This window comes from Trichomonas vaginalis, chromosome III (genome assembly GCF_026262505.1).
Source record: "Trichomonas vaginalis G3 chromosome III, whole genome shotgun sequence".
NCBI classification, from domain to species: domain Eukaryota; phylum Parabasalia; order Trichomonadida; family Trichomonadidae; genus Trichomonas; species Trichomonas vaginalis.
In genome coordinates, this window is record NC_067205.1 from 25271418 (window position 1) to 25292938 (window position 21521).

Genomic DNA, 21521 nt, shown 5'->3' on the forward strand with positions numbered 1-21521 from the left:
ATTGGGTAAAAGCTTTCCCATTCACAAAAGATATAGTTGGTAACATGGAAAGAAAACCAGAATGGCTACAAAACATATATTTGGAAACGAGCTTATTCCTATGGACAGGCACTGTTGAAGAGCTTGAACCGGAAACTCAGGAAAGAGTCATGCAAACAATAAGCAAAGACTCAAATACAAACTATGACAAACTCTTTCTAGGATATAGGTTACCTGAGATGGGCGACCAGAGCCCAAAGGCAAAAAAGACATGGGAAATTTGCAACATACTAGATGAACATGAGGCGCAAAGATGCAACAACTTGAAGCAGAGGGCAAGTTACCAAAAGCGACACCAAAGAAGAAGAGAAGAGTAGAACAAAGTGAAAGTAGTGAAGAAGTAACTTCATCTAGTGAAAGTAGTGGCAATGAAGGAAAAAGAAGAGTTAAAAACTCAGTCAGGAAGAAAGTAAAGCTTGGTCCACGTGGGTTCTATTATGACATATAAATCCAACTATTCTATATTTTTACCCATATGAAATGTACGCCGCTCAGAATATAACGCCAACAGTTTTGGATGCCATGAATGGAAATGTTTCCGAATGGTATAACGAATGCGACAATGCCATTAGAAGGTCAGAAATAGTTCCTGGAACTTACGAATATACAACTGCTGTTTCTTATGGAAACGTAGGTGAGTTTGGAGAAGGTTCTTCAACAACAGTAGATATTGCTTGCGACAGGTTTCATATAATTTCTATTGACAACTCATTCTTATACGTGGAACAAGACATTGAAATAAAACCTTCTGCCAAGTTGTCTGACAAGAAAGGTTGCAATGGAATTTTCTATGTCGGATACCAATATGCTCCAGAAGTTTTTTATGGGATATAAGATATATTCTAACTCTGACTTAGTTCAAACAGTAACATGGGCAAACTATGAATGGTTCGCTTTGAGAAACTCAGTACAACCACAAGCTAGAGAACAAACAGACCAGTATGCAACTATTGAGAAAATAAGAAGACTTGACCCTAACGTTCCAGGAGTTTATGTTACCTTTCTGGACAAACTGCAGCAGCAGTAACCAAAGTAAAACTGAAACTTAGAGTTCCTTTGTCATCTTTCCTCATCTTCAGGTTTTTAAGATACTTGCCAAACTGGGCAGGAAAAATTTCTATCGAACTACTCCAAGCAAAAATAACTTAGTCATTGCACCAACACAAGACCCATTCACTCTTACAGACGTAAAGGGAGCAAATCAAACGTCATTCGCCGAATTTTGCAAAGACAAAGTTGACTTAGACTTTGGTTTCTCAAACCTCAACACTGAAGTAAACTACTACTTCAATGCTGCTGGAACTGCTTGGGACCCAGTTAAGTTCACATGCGAAAAATTTGAATGCAAGAGAATAGAAAGCAGACTTGCAGTCTATATGTTGGACCCAGATATTTCAAATGCTTTAGCTGCCAAAATATATTGCAGTTCCACTTATGTTCCCTATACACCAAATATCTGTCAAAGACTTTGCAGGTGAAGTTGGAAACCAAAGTGCTGACCCAGGTGCAAGAACAGATATTGCCTTAACAACTGCAATGAAACATGCAGATACTATGTTTGTACTGTTCAGACGAACTATAAATGACTATTCTTGTTTCTACAACCCCGGTATTAAATATCATATAAACATAGATGGCAAATATTATCCAAGAGAAGAATATTCCACAGTTGAGGATATGAGGTCATACAACTTGACATTAGATGCTATGAACTTTAACAACAACTTCACAACAACCATTAACCCTGAAATGCAAAGTTCTATTATGCCATATGTGAAAGTATGGACTCATACAGGAGGTCAAAACACTCAATATACAAATGGAGACCGTTCAAACTTTTGGCTTGGCATTCCATTTGCTGACTCAGAAGACTTTATGGGTGGTATTTCAACTGTTGGTACAGTTCAAATACCAATATACTGGTGACAGAGACGGTCCAGATGAATTGAAAGCAAAGAAGTTTACAAAACCAATAGCACTTTTCACAGAAGATGCTCTTTTGAAGATTCGTTCGATGAAACCTGCTGGGGCTCCTCAGATTGGTATAACGACAGCTTCCATCGAGCAGATTTTGGCAGCAGGTCAGTAAGTTGTTCTTGAACTGACTTCTCTCCGTCAAATATTGACAGTACGCCAGTTTTGATATAATATTGTATTAAAAACTTACCTTTAGAAATATCGTCAGTTTTGTTGTTATATTTTTGTCTGCTTCAAGAACTTTCACCATCTCGGTTATACCAACTTTCTTTGCTTTATGAAAATATTTTGGTTCAGCAAAGACTGCTATTCTATAACATTTTCCATTGTTTGTGTAAAGAAACTACTGTCAATGAACTTGTATTGTTTGTGTGTGTAAACTTTGTTTTGCTTCAATTCGAAGAGATACTCAAATACGTCCATCTTTTTATTCTAAGTAAAATGTCATTTCCGAAAAATAGAAGCGTAAGTGTTTCAAAAGGTTTAATGGCGATGGCAGATGTGAAGTTAAATTCACACCAACTCAAACAAACAGTCAAAGTGTTGTTGTCAATGTCAAAGACAGAGATGTTGAAGTGGGGAAACCATACGAAGACGAAGATGGTATAAACAATAGTTCCTGTAAAAGAACAACCAACATATCCTGAAGTTAGCAGAGACTTAAGTTCTGTTGCAGATATTCGAAACGACTACCAACAACTTAAAGACAAACTTAAAACTCAGGAGAAGATTTGTCAAGCTTTAGGTGTAATGTTAAACTTGGTCGAACACAACCCTGTAAAAGTGAACTCATATGTCATTGCACCTCATGAAATTTTGAAAAGAACTATTGAAACTTTTGACAGAGGCAGACGATATAAACATCAAAGAAATAGAACCCGACATTGCTTGCTGTGGTGTTTCATATAATGTCATTGACAAGATATACGTTATGAAGGAGGTGAAACGTTGAACTGAAAATAAATAGTTTCCCAGACGTCATAAAAATATTTGACGACCACAACATTTCATTAAAATTTACTTGCTAAGTAAAAATGGCAGAAGACATAGTGGTTTATACTAATTACGACTAAAAACCCTGAGTCATATAATTCTATAACAACAAACTTACAAAGTCCTCAAGGACGATATTGTAAACTAACTTTAAACACGATGACGACTAAAGCCTGTTTTTGCTCTTTTGACACCAGAAGATTTTATTGTTTGTGAATGGTAAAAAATACTCCTTTGAAGATACTTACTCAGATATACCACCAACAGGTTTTTGTTGACTTATTTAATACTTTAAGGACGGATGTAACATGTGCTGCAACTAGAGCAGGTTTCATTATGTTTAGATGTCCGACTGAGTTTAGTATAAACGATATGAGCTATAATACAAAACTTATATCTGGTTTTTACTACCAACAGTTTCCTATAACAGGAAAAGGTGTCAATACAAGGAATGTCTGTTCCATTGACTTTAAGTACACCTATTTTATATATTGTTTCAAACTTAGGTTCAAAGTGCTATTCGAATGTCGCAGAACTACTATGACCAAAAGATACTCATGCGTATAAACAACACTTTCTCTGCTGGTTTGCCTATTGTTCATTCGAATGCAGAGTTTTCAGCTTTAGTGAACTCAAACACTTTAGCAAACATAAACTTAACCTTAGTTGACGCAAACTTTGTTCCTGTAAAACTTTTATGTCCTATGTATTTGTCAATGACGGCAGAAAGTTTCGAATTGGAAGATGCAACTGGTGAAAGTATTGTACTACAAGAACAACTTCAACAACAAATAGCTCAAGAACAACAAATAGCTCAAGAACAACAAATGCAACAACAAAGTCAAGAATAAAAAAAATATTTTTTTTTATTTTTATAAAAATGTACAGAATAGACGTTTCAGATTTTTATGACTTCCAAGCCTTCAGAAATATGTGTCCATTTAGAGACTATAACAAAGCAGTCGAGAATTTGAAACGTTTAGTCATTTATGTCGACTCTGCCCCAGAATGTTATGTCATGAAAGAATGGGATGTTGTCTTTAACAAACCAAGAGCGACAATAGTTTCAGAACAAGAATGTAAACAGAAACTTAAGAAAATAAAAGTCGTACAAGTTGGTATGAAGATGTTAGATGCTTGGGATATCTTATTGTCAAAGTTAGAAGATTTTTCAGTTCGTGGTATAAAGTTCTATACACCATCTCCAAACTTCTATTCTATCTTCACTGGATATAAATACGAACAAGTAGAATGGAAAGAAAATGTTATAGAAGCTTGGTTAGACCATGTCAAAGAAATTATATGCAATGGAAACGAAAGAGTCTATGAGTATATCTTATGTTGGTTTGCAAACATCTTACAACATCCAAGTGCTAAAAATGAAACTGCTCTCATTGTAATTGGAAAACAAGGAACAGGTAAGAACACTTTCTTTACAGATATCTTATGCAAACTGTTAGAGGGCTATTCGAACCCTAATATGACAAACTTAGAAAACATCTGCGGTAAATTTAACTCTTCAATAGAGAATATGAAACTTATAGTATGTAACGAACTTCAAAGTATAGATACAACAAAAGTTTTGAACTCAGATGCTTTGAAGAGTCTTATAACAGACAAAGTTGGAGTTGTTGAAAGAAAATATAAAGACCAAAGAGTTTGTGAAAATGTTGCAAACTTCGTCATGGTTTCAAACAACGCCGTTCCGATGAAGTTAGAAAGTTCTGACAGAAGATATGTAGTTGTCAGAACGTCAGATTCTCATATGCAAGATACAGAATATTTTGACGACTTAGCAGAAACTTTGACATCTGACTTTTACAACCACTTGTTCTCATATTTCATGACATTAGATATTTCAAAGTTCAATCCAAGACAAATTCCACATACCGAAGAGAGACAAACATTGTTAGAAGCAAACAAGAGTGTATATGAACTGTTCATAGATGAAACTGACTTTGAGTGTTTAGATGAAAGGTCATTGTACGATTCGTATAAACAGTATTGTCAAGAGTATGGTTATATGACAGCGTCTAAACGAACATTCTTGGCAAATGTCAAAAGTCTTTTAGACGTACAGAATGGTGTATATACAAAGAAAAATTTTTCTGAGTAAATTTTAAAAAAAATATTTTTTTATCCGATAGAAAAGATGACGAAATTCATCTCAGTCAAACAAGTACATGTCAGGACTTAAAGAAGAACTAGACCCATTCACATATTTGAATGTTTACTTCTACCTTTTTGAAAAGTCTTACATTTGACAAAGTTTGGAACATCGAACCAGTTAAGTTTGCTATTGTGACTAAAAATGGTGCGAAATTTGAAGACTTAGACATAGAAGGTTTGTTAACAGTCAAAGAAAGTTTTGACAGAAGGTTCTCAAACCTTAAAGAAGGCAAAGCATACAAACTTGTTATACCTTATGAACCAAAGAAAGCAGACGACTATGAATATTATGAGTCTAAGTTGTAGAAGTTCAAGGTAAATTGGGTAAAAAGATTTTAGAGTCTAAGCCAGTGTTTGCTCCTAAAGAGGAAGAGAACATTGACATTGACCCAGAAATGTTCTAAAAATAAAATTTTATTTTTACATGTCAATTTCTTTTTCTCTGGCTGGTTCAGGTTCTTTCTTCTCTTCTTCTACTTTCTTTTCTTTCTTTTCTCTCTTCTTCTTCTCTGGTGGAGTTATGTCAAACTTCTCAGAACCATATTTTTGTAAAAGTGCTTTGTCATTTAATAGCTCTTCTATTCTGTTTTCTATTTCATTTTCAAGAACAGCGCATGTGTCTTCTTTGCATTCTAAGAAGTTTTGTTGGACTTCATCTCTCCAAGAGGCGTCATCTCTGTCAACAAGTCTGTCATTGACAAATTTTAAGACTTCTCTGCTTAAGGTTTTATGGTTCTTGTCATATTCCCAGAAACAGAACTTTAGAACAAATTCACCTTTCTTGTTTACACTATGTAAGATTTTATGGTCGACAGATGTTTTGCTGTCGAAAAGCTTGTCTCGAATATAGATAGCGAAATCGCTAGACATTTCCTAAAAGATAAAAATTTTAATTTTTCTAAAAATATGTTAGAAAAAAGTTTGCTGACATTGACAAGAAATTTGAGAATGTTTTAAAAAGAACAAGAGGAAGTTGGAAAATGCTCAGATAAAACCCATACATGACAAGTTCTTATTTGCTCAGAATGGTATAACAGGTCTAATCGCACCACCTGGGTCGGGTAAGACTTTCACTTATCTTAAAATGGCTGCACAACAACAAGAACTAGATGAGAAGAACCCATTCTATGAGTTAGTAGTCATTTGTAGTACTTCGGTCAATTTGACCAAACCGTCAATTCGTTCAAAGATATTATAAAAAAGTCTAAGTTAGTATGTATAAAAGACTCTGAGTTGTTAGATTGGATAAAGAAGTACCAAAGAAGAGTTTTGAAGTACAATGCTATAAATGAGTATGTCAATTCTAAGTTTAAAGACCCAAATGAGGAAATGCAGAGAATATTAGAGAAGAAACACTTCAGAAACAAACAGAAAGAGATAGAATACATTTCGAAGAAATTGCAATCTTACGATTGGAAGACTTACCCTCACAGATGTCTTCTTATCTTAGATGACTTTGCTTCTCATCCTTTGTTAAAGAACAGAGAACAAGACATGTGTCGAATTCTTAAGAAGCTCAGACACTTTAACATCTCAGTTGTCATTTGTGTACAGACAGCAAAGAGTTTAAGTAAGGATGTAAAGAGAATACTTACTGACATTGTACTTTTCCCCGGATTGTCCGAAGACGATTTCATGGAACTTATGAAAGAGTCCATGGCAGGTAAGTTTGACAGACATGAACTATGGGAGAAGTACAAAGTCATACAAGACCCTCATACTTCTTTCAGAATTCATCTACGCAAACAAAGTTCAAATTGTAAAAAGTCAAGCGTAAAAATGTAAGTGTTTGAGTCTTAGTCTGTTGTGGTGCTGGGGCTGTCGGTTCTTCTGGCTTTGGAATGGACTCGGTTGGTGGTACGTCGGACATTCGTTTGTGTCTTGTCGGATGGAAGGACTTTTCCTGTCGGAAGGAAGGACTTTTCCTGTCGGAAAGAAAAACTTTTCCTGTCGGAAAGAAAAACTTTTCCTGTCGGAAGGAAAAACTTTTTCTGAAGGTCGACCAAAAAGTTCTCAATTTTCGAAAATTTGAATGATTTACGGACGAACAACAGAAAAAATTTTTCCTGTCGGAAAGAAAAACTTTTCCAGTTGTCGGGAAATTTTTTTCTTGTCGGAAGGAAGGACTCGGAATGCCAGAAGGAAGGACTCGGAATGCCAGAAGGATTTGACAAGACAATTTACCATCTAGAGCTACCTGAGCCATCTTTGGTGTCAAGCTTGAAAAATAAATGGTTCATTTACTCTTCCTCTTTGAAGTTATCGAAATACTCTGTTATCTTTTCCTTCAGTAGCGGCAAATCTTCTTTGAATGTAAGTATTGTACAACCTTTCATATCATAGTGTGTTTGAGGTAACGTATCTTGAACTATCTGTTTAACATCTTCATTTGGTGTCATTGAAATCGGTAAGTTTTCGCGATAGAACCAATTTCTGTCAGATTTGTAAATCTTAGCAAGGTCGTAAAAGCTTTTGTTGTTTCTTCTGACTAAATGCAACATAACCATATCTCTGTCTTCTTCATTTTCCATCTCTTCAGTGTAAATCATATACTTATAGTTCTTTTCCTTTCCTTTTGGTACCGAACGTGGTATTCTTTTCTGTATGTTTTTGTCTTTTGCTTCAAGCTTGTTCTCTAGCTCTTCACGTTCTTGTCTATGAATTTCATCTAACATCATGAAAATATAACAAGCATAGCGAGGTGAAGCCCACATTGCAACAGCATTTACAAGAAGTCTATGTACATACCAACCTCTCAAACCATTTGGCAAATTTTGACGATTTTCGTACGGAATCTCGACCCGCGGTTTTCCGCGGGTCGCAAACATATGAGGAAATTCTTCTAAAAGTTCTTTTGTCTGTTGGTTTTCAAACCAATGATGTGCTTGCTTTGTAGAACGAAGAGCATTCAAAATACTTTGCATTTGGTACATGTCATCTTTGACCGAACGAATGAGACGTAACTGTTTGTTATACTGAACCCACTCGTATTCTTCACTTATGGCTTCATGAACGATAGCAGTTGTTGTGTTCTCTGTTGTTGACATTTCTGTTCTTACATACAAAATAAAAAAATAAAAAAAAATAAAATTAGCGTTATTTTCTATCTTGTATAAAAGACCAAAAATAAACGCTTTACATGTATTTTTCAGCAACTTCGTCAAATAATTTTATAGCTTTGTCGATCTCATCTACTTCAAACGTTTCTTTACCTTTCGTGGGAGCACCATACATTTTCTCAAACTTTTCAAGTAGTTCTGTTTCAGCAGCTCTCATATCGTTAACGAACACAACCTTGACTCTATTGACTGTACTGTCATATCTTTGAGTTATATTATATGTTCTTCCTATCTTATATCTCTTTGTATTGAAGTCCTTCGGTTTCTGAACGATGTAAAGTAAGCCTTCACTGCAACGTTCCGTATCGAATGAACCATATGTTATGAAATTATATCCAACAACTGGGTCAATCCAGAACAAAACTACTGGTATAAGACTTTTGTCGATGAGATATGCTCTTGTTCCATAGAATCTTACCGATATCATAAGCTCAGGATTTCTTGTCAAAATTTTCTGAGTAGAAGCATTTCTAACCCAGTCGTGGGATGTTTTCTTTTCAGATAGTGTTAAAATGTCTGACAAAGAATATTTGTTGTATTTCTTTGAGTATCTTACGTTTAAATCACCTATTCTAACCACTTTGGTCTCATTGTCTATCTTTTTAACTGTTTCAAACTCAGTGTTTGTCATTTTCTGTTCTTACATACAAAATAAAAAAATAAAAAAAATAAAACTAACTCTATTTTTCTATCTTGTATAAAAGATATGATTTCAGGGATTTTTTTTACGAAGTGTCAAAGTTCTCTTCGTCAAAAAAATACAGTTATATCATGAAATTTGGTCATTTTTTCACGATTTCAGGGATTTTTTTGACGAAGTGTCAAAGTTCTCTTCGTCAAAAAAATACAGTTATATCATGAAATTTGGTCATTTTTTCACGATTTTCATGAGTTTTATGCAAGACCGAGAAAAGTCGGTCTAGAGAAATTTCACTCAAAAGTTCTTGTGTGCTTTGGTTTTTGAACCAATCGTCTGTATGTTTGGTATCTGGAGCAAAACATGCTGTCAAAATACTTTGCATTTGGTACATATCGTCTTTGACCGAACGAATGAGACGGAGTTGTTTGTTAAACTGAACCCACTCGTATTCTTCATGAATTTTGTATAAAAGATATGATTTCAGGGATTTTTTTTTACGAAGTGTCAAAGTTCTCTTCGTCAAAAAAATACAGTTATATCATGAAATTTGGTCATTTTTTTCAGCAAAAATATATTTTAGATCTAACCAGGTCCCTCGGTCCCTCGGTCACTCGGTCAACTAACATCTTTTTGAAAATGGTGACAACATGACATTTTGACAACAACACAGGAAATAAACTTCTTCGTATATGTTTTGTCATGATTTCATCGTAAATGAGCGTAAATCAGACAAAAATATATTTTAGGTGAAGTGGTGAGATCTCACCTCTTTTCTCACCTCTTTTCTCACCTCTTGAATTTTGTATAAAAGATATGATTTCAGGGATTTTTTTACGAAGTGTCAAAGTTCTCTTCGTCACTCATAACAGTTATATAATGAAATTTGGTCATTTTACTCAGCAAAAATATATTTTAGGTGAAGAGGTGAGATCTCACCTCTTTTCTCACCTGTTTTCTCACCTCTTTTTCACAAGCGTTTTACATGAATTGTACGATGTATATTTGAAATCCTAAACAGTTTTGTAGCTTCTATTTCTTCTGTCAGTATGTCAAAAGTTTTCACAATGCCGAATGTTTCTTTATATTTCTTCTTGACATCAGATAGAAGGAAATCGTCAGCTGTTGGATAGTTTTTGTTTAGAAATGTCAACATGTCCATTTTATCTTCTGCTGGTTTCTCTGCTTCTTTCTTTAAATCTGCATAGTCGTTTCGCATACGTTCTATCTCTTTGACGGAGTAGTTATATTTCCTCATTGCTGCTTTACATTTTGAACATTGTGGGTTCATTTTAGCATTGTACATTGAAATTTGTCCTGCAAGTACAACTAAGGCGTCAATGGTTTTCTTTAACTCAAAAGTTGCTGGTTTTATCTGTTCGTTCCATACTTTACCTCTTTTATCTTTATCTCTTATCTGCCATACACATTTTGCAACTAACGAAACAAAGTTGTCGTAGGTCTTAAATTCTTCAGATTTATATATGTCAGAAACATTTTTATATACCATATCGCAGTCTTTGTCCATGACTTTGTGGTTGCAATGAAATCCAAGAAACTCATAGTTTACCTTACGTATGAACTTCTTGGTTTCTACTGAGTCAGTTGCTTTGACTTCTATTTCATCGAATTCAGGAATAGTAAGCTTTTGTTGTTGGATTTCAGGAAGTTTAGGTAGATGGTCAATAATATCCTGCATTTCATAAAGATATTCTTCATTTGTTTCATCTTTCGCACTACAGTCTAAATCTCCTTGGAGAAGTTCTTGCTTTATCTTCTGGATTTCTGTTTCGAAAGTATATGAAGAAGGAATGAAGCTTTTCATCTCTACTAACATAGATGTTGGATTCATGACTAACGAGTTTGGTGAAGTTGTTGCTAACATGTTCTTACAATAAAAATAAAAAATATTTTTTTTAAAAAAACTAACTTTTTATTTTATTTCGGGAAAATTCATGAAAATTCAACGGGTGAGAAAACAGGTGAGATCTCACCACTTCACCTAAAATATATTTTTGCCGAGTAAAATGAGTTTTGGTTGAAAAAACAGGTGGAGCCAAAAGTGGCTCGACCTCAAAACAAGCATTTTGTGAAGAATATACCAACCGCCGGAATTCCGGCGGTTGCTTTTTATACAAAACATTGACGATGAAGTCTTGACAAAACAAGCATTTCGTGAAGAATATACCAACCCGCGGAATTCCGCGGGTTGCTTTTTATACAAAACATTGACGATGAAGTTTATTTCCTGTGTTGTTGTCAAAATGTCATGTTGTCACACTTTTTCAGAGAAGTTTAAATTACCTGGTGACCTGGTGACACCTAAAAACCATCTAACCTAAAATATATTTTTGCCGAATTCAATAAAAATAAAATGGTTCATTTACTCACAATATTTTTGTACAAAACGACCCCAAACTTTTAACCTCTCTTCTGCAGCTTCTAATGAAATTTTAGCGAGTTCATATTCTCTAAATTCTCTCTTTAAATCTTCTTGTTCCCATTGGTCTAGTTCGTATGGAGAATCTCTATAACCATAACACATCTCATGTTCATGTTCTATTTGTTTTTCGCACATTTTTCTAACTTCTTGTTCGAACAAAGGTTTAGCATTCTCTACTGTATCTTCAAGTTCTTCTTCATCTAATTTCTCATGAACTTTCTTGTCTATGGAGTCCATAATTTTTCCAACTGCTATGCAATATTTTGGAGAAGCCCACATTGCTATATAGTTTACAAGTCTTGGGTCTGCATACGTTCCTCTAACCTGTTTGATTTCATCGGGAATTCCTGCATGAACTGTGTATAAAAAGCAACCCGCGGAATTCCGCGGGTTGGTATATTCTTCACAAAATGCCTTAAAATACTCTTCCCAGGACTTATTTTCCAACAACCTTCTAAAGTCTTTCCTAAACTGCTGACATATCTTTGTTGCATTTATATAACCATCCTTGTCTCTACGTAAGACTTCAATACCGTTGTAAGTGCCTTTTGTGAATGTTTCGCCATTAGATTTGTTCGTGAACGTTTTTGCTTCGACTGTCATTTCAGTTCTTACAATAAAAATAAAAAATATTTTTTGGTGGTACGTCGGACATTCGTTTGTGGCTTAACCGTCGGACATTCGTTTGTGGCTTAACCGTCGGACATTGTCTTGAAACAGTACAAGTCTTGTTCCACTTCTCGGGTCAGCCGTTCTACATAACCTCAGAAGGCGGCATCCAACCAGTTCAGTAAACATCTCATTTTAACTCACTTTTTTTCTATCTTAAGGAAATTCATGAAAATTCAAGAGGTGAGAAAACAGGTGAGAAAAGAGGTGAGATCTCACCACTTCACCTAAAATATATTTTTCAATACTTTTTCAGCACTTTTCCGTAGTTGTATATGAAAGACAATTCGAGATAAAAGTCGTAGTACAATGGAATAATATGCTGCACACCGTTTGTTGTGAACCAAACTTGAAAGTCAGAGAAACTGTTACTAGGTGGTTCGTAGAATTTAGAAGCAAAGTCATAAAAGTCCTTACCGATACATAGAAAACTGTTGTTGCTTGAACTGAAACTTGCATGACACATGACATTTTGAGGGTCAAACACGTTTCTATAAACTGTCAAATCTGCTGGTGGAAGTACAAATTTAAATGGACCATCTGGTGGTAATGGTTCGTTCTGGTTTAGTAACCGAAGAAATTGTGCCCAAGAACGTTTGTCTACTCCCCAATATAAAAACTCTGTATCTCTTGGAGGGTTAATTTCAATCTTTTGAAATGAAACTGTGGAGTTCATCTTGTCATATTCTAGTTTCAGATAGTATGTTCCATTTAGTAAAGAGTCATATTTTTCTTGAAATTCCCAGTAGTATTTGTTTATTTGAGTTTGAAAGTCATTTAGAGTTTTTTCAAGACTTTCGTCTGAACGAATTGTAAAGATTTTCATTTCGTCAAATTTTTCTATTAGACCATCAGAACCTTTATACTGCCCATGAAAATATACTGCGAACATAAACGCGTTAGTTCTATTTGAAAAACAAACTCTTCTAAATCCTATTGCCTTTGCATCTGAAGGACTTTGAAGCCAACGAATTGGATAGTCAAACCTGTAAGTTCGGGATGAAATTTCTTCATCTGAAAGATTCCTACCAGCATTTGTAAAGATATAGTCTAACGGTTTTGTATCTGCTACTTTTGTTCTTTGTTTTTCAACCTGAAGCATTTAATATATGTAAAAATATACTGTTTTAAAAACGTTTTTATTTCATGCAATGTTTTATTTCATGCAATGTTTTATTTCTGTGCCGTCTTCAAGTATACCCCAGTACTTACGCTTGGAGAGGACATGAACTTCGGAAAATACCTTGTCTAGCTTAAAACAGCCCATCTTTTCACCGACCATTCCCATTTCAATGAGTTTGTTGTATCCTTCTTCGTTCGTCATGAGTGCGTCAATGTTCTCGTAGTATACCTTCACTTTGGATTTGACATCGGAGAAGAATTTGTTGTAGTTGTCAAGGACTGCCTTTGCGAACTGAGGGTAAGACCAATGTTCGACAATAGGTTTTAATGTGGTTACTAAGCCACTTTGACCTTCGGTGAACTCGTACTTCAAAACAAAAGGAGAAAACCTTTCAACAAAGTTGTCGACCTTCTCATAGTGTTTACTCTTCATCTTTTGAGGTTTTTTAATGGAATATCCCCATGTCGAATTCATAAGCAATTTGAGTGTCATTGCAAGTTTGGGGTTTGAAGCTTTCCTAATATCATACAGTTGTTGTATGACTTTTCCAACTGTATAGTTCCTTCCCGGGAACTCACCATCTTCGTTTGGAATTCCAGTCGGAATATATTGGACAAACCTCATGTACGCAGCGTTAAGGTCGACATAGTATATCTTTTCATCTGAGTCGAACTTGTCGCAACCAATGGGTCCAGTTCGTGGAAATTCAAGTGAGTCTCTTATCTTCTGAGAAACTTCTCCTGTTATCTCATAAACATCGTCAAAGCAACCTGTTTCATATAAAACCTTCTGACCTAACTCTGATGCTCTCCAATACAATTTGACGTCAATTGGATGTCTCAATGGAAGTTTGTTTATAGCATCTTGAAGTTTCTTGTAACCTCATTGGAAGTTCTTCTGGTTCAGGTTGGTATCCGAACAATCCAACTCCTTTGGAACTGTGTACTTCTTTTGTGCTATAACTTTGTCTGGAACAACTTTTGGTCTTGCTAACAATGAAAAGTTTGTTTCGTCTTTTGGTACAAAAGTTTCTGTCAGCTTGTCATCTGGAATTGGTTCCAACAAGCCTTTCTCGAAAAGAATGTTAACAGCTCTGACAATGTTGCACTTGCCTTTTCCGAACAATGGGTTTGTAAGACTTTCGTTCAACATGAAGTGGTTGTGGACAAGTACAATCTTCAACCATGGTAAGTCTTTGTCAACAACATAGTCGTCATGTGAAGAACCTTTAGCTGTAGGTATGTTGACGCGGATATTGACATTTGCCAACGGTGCAATTTTTGTCAATTGCCCTCTAAGAATGTACCTTGTTTTCACACATGACTCAAGATACTTCATCTTCTCATCTGTAACAAGACCAGAGTTCCTGAGACATGTAAGAATACAAGGTTCATTGACAATTGTTTCAATTGAATTGTAAATTCCATACCTTGTCAAGTCAATGTCAGACTTATTTCTGAACGGGAAATACCCAGCATGTTTGTCTGACTGCTTGAGGGTTAGGTTGATACCATTCGAACTTCACGCTTGCAATTCCTTCAATTGCATTCAAAATGTCTGAGTCGGAGTCAACCATTTGTTCTCTCTTTGTAGTCTTGAAAGCGTCAAGAAGTTGTGCGGCTGTTGTGACATTGCCATGTGCATAGTAAATATGACCATCCAAATCTGTTACGGTCAATCTGAGATTGTGTCCTTTCTTATTTCCGTCTTGAATTGCAGCAAGTACACCCATGAAGCCTTCTTTGTTCTTTCCTTCTTCAAAGTTTACTGTAAAGGTTCGACCAGATGTAATTTTACTTCTAACTTCACGATACTTTTCATATGCATATCTTGTTCTTTCCATGGGAGCATGTGTGTCTTCACCTTTTCCTTTTTTCCTTCTCAAAGGATGCAATTGTTCGTCATGTTTCCAGTAGAATCTGGCAAAGCCGTCGTGTCCTTCAACTTGAGGTTCATTAACATCGAAAGGCATGTTCATAAGACGCTCTTCTTCTAACCTCTCTAGTCTGTTTGGATAATTTGCGCGTGCTGTTTCCAAGTCCATTTCGTAGCGAAGACCAGACAATTTGTCATAGACTTTTATGGGTCTTCCCTTCCTATATTTAAACTTCTTCGAAACTCTCCAACCATATCTTTCTAACTCTGCTTTTATTCTAGCAGATTTTCTATCCATTCTATATGGGGGCATTTTTATAAAAATAAAAAAATGTTTTTCCTTTACTTTACATAACCACCCGCTGCCATAAGTCTTTGACGCCAACCCATACCAGCTAATGAAGGTTGACTTGGTTTAGTATTGAAACTAACCTTTGGTTTTGGTTTTTCTTCAGTTTTTGGCTTCTCTTCTTCTATTGTTTTTTCGTCACTTTTCGGTTCATTTGACTTTACCTCACTTGCAGGAACAGTTGTGTCGTCAACATCTTCATAAATATCATATGCCATTTGTTTTTGTTTTCCTTTCAACTTTTTGTGTTTGTTGTAAAGTTTAGAATATTTCGACTCTAAGTCAATGAGATGTTCTATAATGAACTGTTGGTCAGTGAAGTATACTTTCCCATCTGTTGTCTCGAAAGCTCCTTCAGACTTCAATATTTTATTTGTGAGAGTCTGTTTCTTTTTTGAGATACTAGCCGTTCCATTTTTATGAAAAGTGACTTTGTAGTTAGAGTTTGTATTTCCAGACCTGGCACTTTCTATTATTGAATTTTTCTCTTCATCTGTAAGTTCTTTGACAGGTTTTGACAATGGTTCTGAACTTTTTGTTTGTGGTGTCAAATCTACCGTTTCAACTTCTTCGGTCATTTCATCTCAGTAAAAAATTTTAGTTTGGTTTGTTTTCAACTGGTTGTTTAGGTTTTTTATGTCGGTCTAAAACTTCCTGAGGTATAGGAAGAACTTGACAAACACGTGGTGGTGTAACTGCTGGAAGCCGACAAATCCATCTTGAACCCATTTGTCTCAATGCTGTATTGTTCATTTCATCTCAGTAAAAAACTTTACATTCCCCACGTTTGAGGCGGTTGCGGTTGGTTGTTGTTTACCCACTGTTGTGCATGGTTATATCCTCTGTTAAAGAATCTTTCACCTTGGTCCATATAGTGCCCTGCTTGGTTATAGTAGTCATTTGCTTTGTTATAGTAGTTTCCTGCTTGTCTTCCTACATTGTCCATCCATCCTTGAACTTTTCCTCTTGTTTCAGGATTTGGAATAAGATTTGCTGCATCTCGTGCTACCTCCCAACCTTTCTGTACAGTTTGTATAATAGGTTGTGCTTTCTCTTTCAGTATACCTAATGTACTCAAAATCTTCCTTCCAATTCCAAATGCACCTCTGGCTAGTGTTCCCACTGCGGGTAAAAATCTAGATGCGACTCCTGCTAATGCGCCAAATAAACCCATTTCTTATGGGTTAAAAATGACGAATTCAAACAAGGACCCCCATGTTTCTAAAGCAACAAAGAAAGCACTCATGGTAAAAATCTTTAGTTCAACACCAAATGCTTGGTTTATGGATATCTTGGAAAACATTCCGAGGTATAGAGAAGATGGACCACCATACTGGCTAATATTTGTCGGTCAAAACACAAGATACTGTGAAGCCATACCATTATGGTCCAAAAATATTTTAGATGTGAAAACTGCTTTGACAATATTCGTTGACAAATACCATCCAACAAAACTGACATCTGACTGTGAAAGTTCTTTCAAATCAGACGATATTAAAAACTATCTGCGTTCAAAAAATGTAAACCAATATTTCATTGTCGACCAAAACCATTCTGCTCTTGGTGTCATTGACAGTTGTATAAAAATCTTAAGAGACTTAAACCAACCACAAGGTGGTGAAGCAAATGAAATGTCATATGACGACAAGTATAGACACTTCTCCATGGCAAAGATGAGACAAGTTTTAAATATTTACAATAACCGTAAACAAAAAGGTTTGGGAAACCACTCCCCCGAAGAAATGAAAAACAACCCCGACTTAGAGAAAGACTATATATTTAATAGTTTAGTCAAAAGAGACAAACAAGAAAGAATGCCGGGCTTCAAACTTCAGAAAGGTGACAAAGTAAAAATAGAAATACCTAAACGCGACCCATATGAAAATACTATTGACTATGACAACAATGGGAACTCGACAGGTACTCACATTCGTGTTCGTAAAAATAGAAGAAAGTATACAAGAGAATATTATGAAGTTTTAGGCAAACATGGCAAAATGTACAGACTGCAAGCAGAAGATAAAACTACTATTGTCAGACCTCGTTTCAAACTTGTCAAAGTTCAAGGTGGTATACTTTCAAAGACAGTTCCTAACAAATATAAGACAACTCCTGACGAATATGCTAAAGAAGTTGAAAATGACGACTAAGCATTTCTATACCATGCGTAAACTGTCATGTAAGGTGGCATGTAGTCTTTACTTTGTCCCGTTGTTTGCGTATACCCTGAAACGCGATGTGTATGGTCTCCTTCTCTCCAAGTGTCATCCCAGGAACCATTTATAGCAAACTGAACGTCGTCTTTAACATCATATCCTTTACCTTTTGTCATTGTTGACCAAGCCCAATATTTATGCCTATGCAAACCTGCTTCAGATGTACTTAAATTTATGTAGTGACTGTGCGCAGGTAAGTTTTCACCTGAAATCGTTTTACTTCCACCTGTTTCCTTTGAAGAGTTTGCACAATACAAAAACCTGTCGACTATTTGAGTCCAAGTTCCAAAACCAAGTACTACTTCTGGTCTGGTAGAGTTCATTGACGTATAAATAGAACCTATAGGATATAGTGTTTGAAGTATTTCTGTCTTTAATGTTTGAAGCTCTGTTTTGTCTGCTTTCTTCTCTAACATTGCTGGTAGTTCGTATGCTTCAAAGTTTCTGGTATGATCTTCGATATTCCTGCAACTCTTATCTAAAATGTTAAGAGTATCTTTTACGCTTGTACTTGGATTTTCTAATGGTGCACTTGAACCAAGGTCAAAGTTCAATACTATGTCGTCTGCTCTAAAAGTTGTAAAACTTGTATGTGTATGTCCAACGGCACTTTTACTGTTTAAGGTTTCTTGTAAGTTTGTAATATTTGCAATGGTATGTGTATGAGTCTTTTTAGAATATTCGTTTTCAGCTCTTGTCACTTCACTTGACATTTTATTGTCAACATATGTTTTGTCTGCTAGTTCAGGATGAGTATGTTCTTTCGTTGCATATGTTGCATCTGCTCTGTCATGTTCTTCTTGAACTTTTTCAATGACATACTCTTTGTCAGCTTTGTTGTCAATATCTGCTTTCAAAAGAAGTTCATCTATAGGTTTCTCGTTTAAAGTTCCTTTTGTTGGATTTACACAGACAGTATGGTTCTTGTTGTCTTGAAATAGAAACTCGTCTGTCATTGGGTTTAATGTCAGTTTTAAGTTTCCTTCTTTCAATGACTCAGATATCTTAGAATAGTTTGAAAAGTTTGTTGTGTTCTTATTTAGAGCTTGCAAAATGAGTTGTCGGTTGTGTTGTATTTCTCTCATAGACGCTGTTTCTTTCGACATTTTTATTCTAGATAAAATATGCTTCCAATAGAAAAAGAAACTTCTAGAGTTGCTACAACTAAACCATTAGATGAACTTTTTACGAATGTCGGTCAAAAGTTTGAGACAGAGACCGTAAAGCATGAAGGCTATCGTTTTGACTACCCCTTAAGATGGCTAAGAGACCCATCCGTCACAAAAGCTGTTGGCTTTCGTAGAATGAAGTTCATTTCAGAAGCCATACATGGTTTCCCATTTACGGTCGCTTTTGAAATTCGATACTATAACAAAGAGAAACGTACGTATGAGAAATTTGTACAGGGAAAACTTTTACAAGTTAGTTTGCTTGTAAACTTAGAAACAACTCTTCAAGCTTTTCAAGAAAAAATAAACGATATCTATCTCGAATATGCAAAACAGTACAACATTGACGAAGGAGAGTACCATCTCGATATTTTATATGACAGGAAAAATGCAACTGTTAAAATCAATAGAATAGAAGACCTTGGAGAAGACGTTTATATTTCTACAAAATATAACAACTTGGCATGGTATAGATTTTTGAGGATGTTAAATCAGCCTGCAGAATATCCAGTACACCCGAACTTTTATGAAGTCGAAAACCCTAATGGAACATATGAAAATGTTTTCGACTCAGATGCTATTATAGTTCATGCTTCATTTTCTGGTGCACAAAACTCTTTTTTATGCTTGGCAAATGACTTTTACGAAAAACCTACAAAGCTATATGAACCACCAAGTGGAAGTATTTCAGACTTTCAAGTATGGTTTACAACAGATGGAAGAAAGAGAATAGTTCCATTATACCACGCGTTTTACTTAGAACTTAGTTTCATATACAACTACTATCGAACGGTAAAAATATAATTTTTAATACGGTTGAGGTGTTGGATTTGGTTGCCAACTAGACTGGGGTGCAGGTTCAGGCTGTTGTATAACAGGAGCTTGTTCTTCTGGTTCAGGGTCTTTAGGTATAATACCAACGAACTGACCTACTCTTTTACCAATATTTTTGACTCCGTTCCAAATTCCTCTTCCGACAGATTTTATTCCATTCCATATACCTCTTCCAACATTTCGAAAGAAGTTTCCTATTCTTCCAAAGAAACCCATTTTACTATATGTAAAAATCTAATGTCCGCCTAGTCTTTTACGTTTCCTGTTGAGTTCCATAGCATTCTTTAACTGGAGCTCATACATTCTATTTCTCCTCTGGTAGAAAACATATTCCGGGTCAACTCCTGTGTTCGCGTCATCTGCATAGAGTTGTTTATATCCCACTTCAGGGTTTGTATAAAACTCTTCCCATCTCATATTTGCATACCATGGTGGCAAACCTAACGCAGCGTCATTTGACATGGCAGTTTGCATTTGTACATCTGTTGGCACTTGACCATAGTTTGCCATTGCAGTTTGTATTCTAACTTCATTTGGAATATTCGCTGGGTTTGGTTGTCCAGGTTGCTGTGCATTCGCTAAGTTCTGTGCGTCCATTTAATATTAGATAAAAATATCTCTTACGAGTACATATGCTGAACATTTGCTGGCATTGGTTCATCTTCATATTCTCTATATCTTTCTGCCACGTCAAATAAGTAAATGACACAATGGAAAAAACCTAAAACAAGTAGTCCTATTTCAAACCACATTTACTTACCAATAAAATTTCTTTGTTATGACACTTTTTCCGGTTTATAGGACCTCTCTCATATTCTATCTTGTCATATCTAAACTCATAGTCATGTATGTCCTCTAACCATCTCATGACACTTTCCAAACCACTTTTATCGGATGTAAAGTAAAAGCATGGATGGTTATGTAAAACGTCTAAAGTTTCTAAAGAGTCTCTCAAAGTCCAGTCTACTTGGTATTGAAAATCGCATGTGTTATAGAACGGCGGGTCTACTATAAAGAAAACATTTTCCTTGTTTTTATATTTTTCATACAACTCTGTCCAATGACATCTCACAAACTCTATACCCTCAGTATATTTTTCTATGTTCTCTTTGAAAACCTTTGTATAGTTAAGATATAAAACTTTTGACATAAGTGTTTCAATGTCATGAACTCTTATAGAACCACTATATAATAGTCTAGCAGATATACTATCCCAGTCAATATATTCTGCTTTTTTCAAAACCTCTCTTACAATATTTTTGTTATCTAATGGTATACGTTCCATCTTGCCTATAGGTATCTTTTCTTTCAACTCACTCAATATTTTGTTTGTGTCTGGTATATGTTTGAGACGGTTCATATAGTTGTCGAAGTCATTGCATATAATCTTTGAGTCAGGAAATACAGTATGGCACAAATGGGATATATAGAAACTTCCACCGAACAAATCTACAAATGTTAGACCATTCGGTAGTTTCTTAAGTTCTCTCAATAGAATATCTTTACATCTACTCTTATTTCCAAAGAAGGGTAACGGTGGTTTTGTAAAATTCATTTTATATTTAATAAAAATGTTTTTTTCCTGAAAAGTGACAGAAAAGTGACTGGGGCTAGAGGGCACGAAGTGCCTGGAAGCCCCACTACCTTTTTTTTTTATTGCCACTCAAAAAATCACGATTTCAATTTTTCTCGAAATCTAGCCTTGAAGTGTATGTTAATTTTACTAAATATAAGCATTATATTATATGCTAATTGACTTTTTGCATTCGTCTCTATTAAACATGTATATATATATTCCTCCAAAGTTCTTTCAATTTCATTGAAAGGGAGGAAAATAATAAAATAATTCCAATAGAAAAAGGAGAAGAAAGCAAGCCAGATGATGGAAATAAAACTGATAATTCGATAA

At 35.3% G+C, this 21521-nt stretch overlaps 15 protein-coding genes and 2 pseudogenes across 17 annotated transcripts, besides 1 other annotated feature; 4 read left to right on the forward strand and 13 right to left on the reverse strand.

Moving 5' to 3' along the window:
- Positions 1 to 18466: part of a mobile genetic element that runs on past the window's edge.
- On the forward strand, positions 3890 to 4613 carry TVAGG3_0761940 (uncharacterized protein; the record flags this gene model as incomplete). Its single annotated transcript, XM_051245669.1, has 1 exon — positions 3890 to 4613. A coding segment is annotated over one exon (724 nt), but the record flags the coding sequence as incomplete, so codon positions are not given.
- Positions 4677 to 5125, forward strand: TVAGG3_0761950 (annotated as a pseudogene). Its single transcript has one exon. A coding segment is annotated over exon 1 (449 nt).
- TVAGG3_0761960 (uncharacterized protein) lies at positions 5599 to 6048 on the reverse strand (the record flags this gene model as incomplete). The annotated part of the gene is made up of 1 exon (XM_051245670.1): positions 5599 to 6048. One exon carries the CDS (start codon positions 6046 to 6048, stop codon positions 5599 to 5601), a length of 450 nt encoding a protein of 149 aa, XP_051092257.1.
- On the forward strand, positions 6508 to 6955 carry TVAGG3_0761970 (protein of unknown function, DUF4106 family; the record flags this gene model as incomplete). The annotated part of the gene is made up of 1 exon (XM_051245671.1): positions 6508 to 6955. A coding segment is annotated over one exon (448 nt), but the record flags the coding sequence as incomplete, so codon positions are not given.
- On the reverse strand, positions 7683 to 8225 carry TVAGG3_0761980 (KilA, N-terminal/APSES-type HTH, DNA-binding family; the record flags this gene model as incomplete). Its single annotated transcript, XM_051245672.1, has 1 exon — positions 7683 to 8225. A coding segment is annotated over one exon (543 nt), but the record flags the coding sequence as incomplete, so codon positions are not given.
- On the reverse strand, positions 8314 to 8688 carry TVAGG3_0761990 (organellar and viral DNA polymerase type B; the record flags this gene model as incomplete). Its single annotated transcript, XM_051245673.1, has 1 exon — positions 8314 to 8688. A coding segment is annotated over one exon (375 nt), but the record flags the coding sequence as incomplete, so codon positions are not given.
- On the reverse strand, positions 10206 to 10819 carry TVAGG3_0762000 (organellar and viral DNA polymerase type B; the record flags this gene model as incomplete). The annotated part of the gene is made up of 1 exon (XM_051245674.1): positions 10206 to 10819. A coding segment is annotated over one exon (614 nt), but the record flags the coding sequence as incomplete, so codon positions are not given.
- On the reverse strand, positions 11318 to 11980 carry TVAGG3_0762010 (uncharacterized protein; the record flags this gene model as incomplete). The annotated part of the gene is made up of 1 exon (XM_051245675.1): positions 11318 to 11980. One exon carries the CDS (start codon positions 11978 to 11980, stop codon positions 11318 to 11320), a length of 663 nt encoding a protein of 220 aa, XP_051092262.1.
- On the reverse strand, positions 12288 to 13148 carry TVAGG3_0762020 (uncharacterized protein; the record flags this gene model as incomplete). Its single annotated transcript, XM_051245676.1, has 1 exon — positions 12288 to 13148. The coding sequence occupies one exon, from the start codon at positions 13146 to 13148 to the stop codon at positions 12288 to 12290; it is 861 nt and encodes a 286-aa protein (XP_051092263.1).
- On the reverse strand, positions 13203 to 13601 carry TVAGG3_0762030 (DNA/RNA polymerases family; the record flags this gene model as incomplete). Its single annotated transcript, XM_051245677.1, has 1 exon — positions 13203 to 13601. One exon carries the CDS (start codon positions 13599 to 13601, stop codon positions 13203 to 13205), a length of 399 nt encoding a protein of 132 aa, XP_051092264.1.
- On the reverse strand, positions 14149 to 15342 carry TVAGG3_0762040 (annotated as a pseudogene). The gene has a single exon. A coding segment is annotated over exon 1 (1194 nt).
- On the reverse strand, positions 15387 to 15971 carry TVAGG3_0762050 (phage tail repeat-like family; the record flags this gene model as incomplete). The annotated part of the gene is made up of 1 exon (XM_051245678.1): positions 15387 to 15971. The coding sequence occupies one exon, from the start codon at positions 15969 to 15971 to the stop codon at positions 15387 to 15389; it is 585 nt and encodes a 194-aa protein (XP_051092265.1).
- On the reverse strand, positions 15991 to 16146 carry TVAGG3_0762060 (uncharacterized protein; the record flags this gene model as incomplete). The annotated part of the gene is made up of 1 exon (XM_051245679.1): positions 15991 to 16146. One exon carries the CDS (start codon positions 16144 to 16146, stop codon positions 15991 to 15993), a length of 156 nt encoding a protein of 51 aa, XP_051092266.1.
- Positions 16166 to 16567, reverse strand: TVAGG3_0762070 (uncharacterized protein; the record flags this gene model as incomplete). The annotated part of the gene is made up of 1 exon (XM_051245680.1): positions 16166 to 16567. The coding sequence occupies one exon, from the start codon at positions 16565 to 16567 to the stop codon at positions 16166 to 16168; it is 402 nt and encodes a 133-aa protein (XP_051092267.1).
- A 267-nt stretch (positions 18467 to 18733) lies between the features above and the next one.
- Positions 18734 to 19582, forward strand: TVAGG3_0762080 (uncharacterized protein; the record flags this gene model as incomplete). The annotated part of the gene is made up of 1 exon (XM_001313631.1): positions 18734 to 19582. One exon carries the CDS (start codon positions 18734 to 18736, stop codon positions 19580 to 19582), a length of 849 nt encoding a protein of 282 aa, XP_001313632.1.
- Positions 19583 to 19585: 3 nt separating this feature from the next.
- On the reverse strand, positions 19586 to 19828 carry TVAGG3_0762090 (serine threonine-protein phosphatase family; the record flags this gene model as incomplete). The annotated part of the gene is made up of 1 exon (XM_001313630.1): positions 19586 to 19828. One exon carries the CDS (start codon positions 19826 to 19828, stop codon positions 19586 to 19588), a length of 243 nt encoding a protein of 80 aa, XP_001313631.1.
- Positions 19829 to 19846: 18 nt separating this feature from the next.
- TVAGG3_0762100 (uncharacterized protein) lies at positions 19847 to 20209 on the reverse strand (the record flags this gene model as incomplete). The annotated part of the gene is made up of 1 exon (XM_051245681.1): positions 19847 to 20209. One exon carries the CDS (start codon positions 20207 to 20209, stop codon positions 19847 to 19849), a length of 363 nt encoding a protein of 120 aa, XP_051092268.1.
- Between the last annotated feature and the right edge of the window lie 1312 nt (positions 20210 to 21521).